This window comes from Neltuma alba, unplaced genomic scaffold (genome assembly GCF_004799145.2).
Source record: "Neltuma alba isolate B1F8T4 unplaced genomic scaffold, ASM479914v2 tig00012009_pilon, whole genome shotgun sequence".
NCBI lineage: Eukaryota > Viridiplantae > Streptophyta > Magnoliopsida > Fabales > Fabaceae > Neltuma > Neltuma alba.
In genome coordinates, this window is record NW_021636580.1 from 785,106 (window position 1) to 793,234 (window position 8,129).

Below are 8,129 nucleotides of genomic sequence, written 5' to 3' on the forward strand. Positions count from 1 at the left end.
CTGTAATGTGAGTACAATGATAACAATTAAAATATAGACAAGAAGACTGCGGTCACCGGAAGATATTCTTGGGCATGGGGTGAAAGATACCGACTTGTAACTAGATTCCCCCCCCCCCCTTCAATTATCTCTTCAGGTCACGCTTATCTCTTTTGCGGTTTAGTTTTAGCAGATTTTGCTACGACATAAGAGACAGATCCCAGATTGTGGAGACGCAGCGTTGCTTCATAACCCATACATAACAAGTGGTCTATGTAATATCACAAAGCATCAATTATATTCAATTGTTTCCTTCCAAATTTTTATGTTGGTTCACGTTAGATAAGTTGGCCTAATTTGCTCCGAAATTCGATATATGCATTCGGTTCTAAATGTAAGAATAAGATAACTAGTTCACATAAAATATAAAAATTAATTAAGTTAATTATTTATATAAAATATGTTTCAGTTTCTCAAAATATCCCTACTTTTAATTACTTCCATTGAAAATTTCTTTTACTTATGTATACAATCAATATGAATTGAGAAAGAATAATATATGTGGGAGACAAAAGAATTAAGATCACACTAAAATAAATTATATAATTAGTCCTTACATTTAAAACAGAAAGAAATAAGAAAGGAGCATGTATAAATTGTGTCACCAACGTACTATGCTCTTATACCCATATTTATATTCTCCATTTTTGAGCTGCATCTTTATCAGGTAATTTATGCAGATGGGAGTGGAAATTATTCAGCAGCAAGGAGAGGGGGCACTCATCTGGGTCCTAAAATGAATCTCCAACTTTCCTCTCTCACTGAATCATGTAAAGTGTAATAATCTTAAATGTTCCATTGAAGAAGAATCACCTAATTATTCTTTACCCTCTAGGCTTCTAGTCCTCGGGAGATATGCATCTCACCCTTATCCAGAAAATCCGAGAGCCAGATTCGTGAGATTAACTTCTGACCTTCTCTTCCCTGGTTTCAATAATGATCATAGGAAATACAAAACTTTATCCGTATAAGTTTTGATTATGGATGGGGTAACGTAGAAAGTTGAGGGCTTTATAAAGAAAAGATGACAAACTTATTGTAGAACAGAGGAGAATGATGACTGATGAGGGAGTCTGATTTCAAATAAAAAATTAAACCCATTGTTTTGCTCAAAATTATGGTTGGCATCATTATGACTCGTGAGGAAGGTGTAGAAAAGGGGTAAAAGCAGAATTGCGGCTTGGGAAGCTCGAGATGGTTACTGGTTGCCCTTCAACTTGGACATCAAGGTTGTTAAACAGGACTGGCGTTCTGTGATTTACACTTGGATGACTTAATTGCCACCAGAAAATGCCTCTCATTTCAAACTCTAAACTAGCCTTCAATTATTCCTCAGTCAAATAGGTTCCTAGTCTTCAACCACACAAGAACAGTTTCGTTCAAACAAATCCAACGGTTCTCTCTGTCATCCGCACCAAGACTTGCCTGTGATCACCCACACACTAGCATAATTAATCTGCTGCTAATAGGGACACGTAAACGTGGTGATGACGAAAGGGTTGAGTAAGATTGCAATGAGGGCAGTGGATTTGTAAAGGGAAATAAGAAAAAGATTTCTCATTTTTATTTGATACACATATATATTGGGTGCTTAATTACATGTTGCTATGTCTTTGGATGACCCATCTTTCATGTTGTGTAGCTGTAAGCTGGGGAACCCCTCACATTAGTTCTCACATAGCTTTCACAACCCAATGGTGGACCCCAAACCTCTGCGTCTTGTTTCTCTGTCCTCCAATGAGAGGTTTTGATGGAGAGGGCAATATTATTTCTTAAAGAAAATAATAATGAGGGAGGGAAAAGGAGAGGGGCTTATATAAAGAAGGTTGTGGGGCTTTTGAGTCATTACAAGATAGTGTTGGTGAGACTTATTATTTTGCATTGGTTTTAAGTCAGTGGTTATGGGGCGGCAACCTTGCTGTGACAAACTGGGCGTGAAGAAAGGACCATGGACTGCAGAGGAAGACAAGAAACTCATCAACTTCATTCTCACCAATGGCCAGTGCTGTTGGCGAGCCGTCCCCAAGCTCGCCGGCCTCCGCCGCTGTGGTAAGAGTTGCCGCCTTCGTTGGACTAATTATCTTCGTCCCGACTTGAAGCGAGGACTTCTCACTGAAGCTGAAGAGCAGCTCGTTATCGATCTCCATGCCCGTCTTGGCAACAGGTTCATGTCTTCTTTTTTTTTTTATTGTCTCTCTCTCTCTCCCCACTCATACATTGCCCCTCTTGGCGACTTCATGCCAGAAGCAGTTCAATTCATGTACCTTGACAGCTACAATGAAATGTTCAGACTTGCATGGAATATGTCCTCATGGTATATTTTTCATAAATCTACAACCAGAGAATATTAAAGACTCATCATCAGCAAGGATCAGTACAGTTGTTTGATAAATATCTGACAAGTATCAAAATTCTCTTGAAAATTCAACCGTGTAATGCTTTTTTTTTGGGGGGGGGGGTTTGATATGTTTAACTATTTTAATCAGAGAAGCTGATGACAGAAATATAAAAAAAAATTGATTTAAAAAAATATTATAATGGCTGATAAAAATGATACAGATGCATGCATCGTTGGTGTTTTCTTGCACAATGCAAGGAAATTATTAAAAAGGAGCTGATATTCATGGTTGGTGAAAACTCAGACCATTGTCATTGAGTACAAAATTGGTAGTAAGTAAGGTCTTTCTTAAAGCAACCTTGAAGTTATTACAAATCTTTGCTACCAAGAAAGACCCTTGCATCAATCTTAACTTGATTGCTGTGTCTGCTATGTGTCTAGGTGGTCCAAGATTGCTGCCAGATTACCTGGAAGGACAGACAATGAGATTAAGAATCACTGGAACACTCACATCAAGAAAAAGCTGCTTAAGATGGGGATTGATCCTGTTACTCATGAACCGCTTAATAAACAGGCTGCCTCCCAGGAAACATCTTCCCATCAGAATAATCCACAATCTGCAAATAATAATCAGCTTAAGGAAAGTGAGGGGGTTCCCAACTCTGAGGAGAATTCGAGCACATCCCCGGTTGAAAACTCTTCCGGGGACGAGTCCCTTCTGTTAGACAGTATTTGCAGCGATGAATCTCTAATGAACAGCTTGTGGCTGGACGAAACACCCACTGGTGGATGCATTATGGGACAGTGAACCTAAAGTGCAGAATACCACTAATAATAATGACATGGCCATGCCATCTTGGGAGGACAACTGTGCTTGGTTTTTGGACTGTCAGGACTTTGGTATTCATGATTTTGGTTTTAATTGTTTTAATGAGATTGAGTCAAACGCGCTGCAAACTTTAGGAATCGAGGGAAAGGATCGTTAGCAGGCAGTGCTCCCAATGATCAGAGTTGTCTCTATAAAAAAATCAGAGTATCATAATCAAATCTGTACATGTTACAAAATACCATGGGCTGAAAGTTAAAGTTCTTGGTATTGAATTTTATCTCGCCAGCATGTTACACAATATTCTTGGAAGGTGGATAGGTGAGCCATTCCTCTGAAGAGTTTCCTCACCATATCCAAATAAAGAGAACTGATACCACAATCAAGTCATATAAAAACCCACATTACTTGTTTTTTCATAATATTGTAATCTTATGTGCATGGTAGGGATACTACGGGAATGGGAAATGTCAAAGTGCTACTGGTTTTCGTGATTACAAAACCTTCTGTACATAGATGTTTACTTTGAGAATAATGGTTAAAATGTTATTTTATTGTGGTTATAAATTCCGCTGTAGTTTTCTGTGTTCCTCAGTGTTCCAGAGATGAGTTAGAAGAGAGATAAAAAGATGATTCACATGAACATGGAGTACTGCGCATCGCTACAGTTGGGGGCGCATCTTCTGGTGGCAGCAGAATAACTTTTCTTTTATCATATTAAACGCACACCAGCTCTCTATCTTCTCTCTCTGTCCCCACTCCTCCACCCCACACCTTTTCTTCGTTCTAAGATGCATGTTAGAAAGAAATTGATTCAGATGCTGATATAGTCAGATATGCAGGATCCAAAGCTTGGAACACGGTCTTATCCGCTTCACTGTAAGTTCAAAAACCAGGACAAAAATGAAAGCATATTGTCAACTTATCGTATTCTTTCAAATTTATCTGGCCACTAATAATAATGAAGCGTGATCATAATATATTGCGATCATGTTGGCGAGATTCGCTTTTGTCCTTTTTTGTGCTCGATATATACTTGCTACGATAAAGCAAGATATCAAAAACTGGCATGCCTATTAAACGTATATTTATAACCAAGCATGATATTATTTAACCAAGGAAGAATTTCTAAGTGGGTGCTACCCGATATTCTCTAAGCAAGTTAAGAGTTCAAACTTTGTAAACGAAATAAAATAATTTTAAAAAAAGTACAGTTATATCTAACTGAGCTTTCTGCCAAAAAAACACTTCGAATGAGCTTATTTGAGTTTGTAATTTAATATACAGAGTCATTAATATATTTGTATTTAAATTCATTTGCCTGGCTTAAAAACAAGGGAAATGAGTGGACAGTTATGCAGGTCTATCAGAGTAATTGTTATTCAAATATAAAGAAAATTAAGAAGCATTTATATTCAATTTTTTTTTCTTTTTTATGAAAATTAGATTATTATCATTGTTATTATGAAAAGTTTGAACTAGCAAACTTCTTGTCGCAAGAGGTTTAGTAGTGATGATCATAATTAAGAATGAGCATGACAAAATATTACCCGACTATGATTCGATAGCTTTTGGCGTGAAATGAAAATTCAATAGAGATTGGATTGTCCACATGGATGAATTTTCTTATAATTAACTAATTATATTTATCATGTAGTTGCTTTAACATTTGGCGGAACTTACAAAGAAAAAGTACATCCTTTAAAGAATGGTGTCCACGCTTGTTTTTTTCATTTTTTTAAAAAAAGGGTTGCGCTTTAAGCAAGTTTTTTAAAGAAATTATAGTTATATCTCTGGGGTTTGATATGGAATGCTCACATTAGGCCAAGTAATTACAACTTAGTGGCGCTAATGATAACATTCTAAAAAGTGAAAACAACAAGATTAGCCACCGCACTACACAACCCAAAACCCACTATACTTGCTATCTTATTCTTCTGTCCAATAATCGAATCTGCTTAGAATGTCACGGAGCTTTCCAGAAGTAAATCCTACTTTATTTTCTGCTTTGCTGTCATCTCAATTCTCAAACAATCACTCTACATCTTCTAACATATAGCATTTAATCTTGAGAGCCAAGCACATGATTCCATATTTTTTTTACAGGCGCCAATTTTTTCTATTAAAGACAGTCCTATTTAAAATACTGTTTGACACTAAATATGGATATCTTTTTTAATTAGCGGGGATTCAAACCATATTTGAATAGGAGGACAAATCGAAAAGAAAGAAAACACAAGGAAAAGATATGAGAGAGTTGAATTCTTTTTGTTTAGACAATACAAGTAATGGGAGAGGAAAGAAGAAGTTGGAAGAAATGAGGGGTGGGGTTCAACACATCTTTTCTTAAAATTTTTCTCTCAAGGTATAGAAAGATTTCAGGAAGAAACTTCTTCCATTGCTCCCATCACCATGCTTGATGTTTTTCTTTTTTTCCCAATATGTTTTCATCCAAATATTGTCTTCGGTCCTTAATATAAAATTTAGTGTACTAATTAAAAAATTAAGAAAATTAGCTAAATGATTTATTTATAGTAAATAAGTATTATCTTTCCTGAAATACTATTGATATTATATATATTAAGTAAAACTACCATTTGATGAACATTTAATATGTGCACTACTACAAGGACTACTTTGAAAAAATAGATAATATGAAAGACAAAGTAGATCGAGGTCTTATATTTAGCACAAATTAAAAATCAAACTAACTTTTATATTAAAATCTAAAATAGTATATTATAACTACGACGTGGGAATCCAATCCGTAACATTTAACTCATAAAGGAAACTTTCATGTCATTACAGTTTAAAAGCATTCGCCTTGATGCAAGTGGATTAGAATGTCAAATGAACCTGTTCTTTAAACATTACAACTAAATTACTTCTCCCCCGCCGATCAGTGCTCTGCCCCAGTTGAAGTAACTTCAAGGACTCATTCTGTACTTAAACAAAATATCATGCACATGCAAACAAAGCCAAGTCCAATTAATATGAGAATTAATTAATTAATTTGAGTAGATTAAAAAATTAGCTAATTATTTATTTGTAATAGTAGGCGTTATCTTTCCTAAAATACTTTATCAATCATATATGCTAGCTAAAACACCATTTGATGAAATATTTAACATGTGCAACTATCATGACTACCTTAGAAAAAAATAAATATGAAAAATAAAATGACTGAACCTGTTCTTTAACATTACAACTAAATTACTTCTCCCCCGCCGATCAGTGCTCTGCCCCAGTTGAAGTAACTTCAAGGCAAGTTGCTAACAGCTGCAAGACTCATTCTGTACTTAAACAAGATATCATGCACATGCAAACAAAGCCAAGTCCAATTAATATGAGAATTAATTAACTAATTTGAGTAGATTAAAAAATTAGCTAAATTATTTATTTGTAATAAGTAGGCGTTGTCTTTCCTAAAATACCTTATCAATCATATATGCTAGCTAAAACAACTATTTGATGAAATATTTAACATGTGCAACTATCATGACTACTTTAGAAAAAAATAAATATGAAAAATAAAATAACTTAGAGTTTTATATTTAAGACGAAATTAAATATTAAATTAATTTTTATGTTAAGAATAGGGATTAGTATTTTTCTCACCCCAGCAGTCAATTAGAATCCCAACTAACATCATTAATTTTAGCATTATTCATCACTAGCTTGTTTACGTGGAATGTACATCCTGTCATCTCGACACACTAATTATAACTTGCATCAAGTGTGCAGTCACTGACCTCGTAGCAGCGTAATTAGTTGAAACTCGTAGAATTTTTAGTATCATGATCCGTACTTGATTTGGACGAGGTATATTTGTCGGCATGACAATGAAGATTTAGACGTGGCTTTCTGCAGAAATAACGTACGTGATATATAATACTTAACACGTCTCATTCCAATTGCAAATGCGGCAAAACCCAAAGGATGAAGAATGGGTTACTGTATCCCAGTTGAGGATTGTTTCTAATCAACTTGTCAAGTTGATTAGATTAGACCCCCCTTTTCTGAAGAGACATGTGATTTGAGAAAACTTATTCCTAGAGACACAAGTTATTACAAATAGATCTGTTCATTATAATTCATTGTTCATTGTTAACCTAAAAAATAAATTTATTTTGATTTATAGCAGGTCTAATCCCGGAATCAGTTGTGGTGCTCATTATTTTGCGAGTATCGTAAGTTCATTGGATTTGGACCATTATATTTCATTTGAATGATCCGGATTGATTTTATTTTTATTTTTATTTATTTAAAATAATTATTTTAATATGGATAAATCTAAATAAAAATATCTCTTAAGTCTTAACTATAATTCTTTCAAAAAATAATTTTTCTATTTAAAAATAATTAATTAAAAATTTAAACAAATTAACTATAGACGGTTCAATGTTCATCACTTTGATGAGCACCTTAAACTCATCAAATCTACACCATCTTGAATGATGTAGATTTCAAATCTTTAATTAATTATTTTAAATAGAAAAAACTATATTTTTGAAAAAAATGATAATTAAGAGATTATTTCTATTTTAAATTCTATACATATTAAAATAATTATTTTAAACAGATAAAAATAAAAAAAAAATCAAATCTGAACCATCCAAAATAAATATAAATGATCCAGATCTGATAAGTTTAAGGTGCTCATCAAAGTGATGAGTGCCAAGATTGGTCTCTTGGTTCTGCTAGCCTTTAGGCTACTACTTTAATTAGCTCGCTATTAAACTGCATAATCATGATCATTGGCTTATCTCAGCCTCTCTTTTTTCTTTTCTTAAGGCACAAGTTTTATAAGATTTTTTTTTTTCAAATGAGGAGTGTGATGTTAAACAAGGGGCAACACCTTCAATTGGGAGTTGGATTTATATTATTTATTCATCCTAACCCGAACGTATTTTTCATTTACACCGT

At 34.2% G+C, this 8,129-nt stretch overlaps 1 protein-coding gene across 1 annotated transcript; it reads left to right on the forward strand.

The window, feature by feature from the left end:
• Positions 1-1,892: 1,892 nt before the first annotated feature.
• LOC114720957 (protein ODORANT1-like) lies at positions 1,893-3,773 on the forward strand. The gene is given in 3 exon segments (XM_028906700.1): positions 1,893-2,203; positions 2,819-3,155; positions 3,157-3,773. Coding segments are annotated over 3 exon segments (807 nt in total). The 5' UTR covers positions 1,893-1,940; the 3' UTR covers positions 3,364-3,773.
• Positions 3,774-8,129: the final 4,356 nt, after the last annotated feature.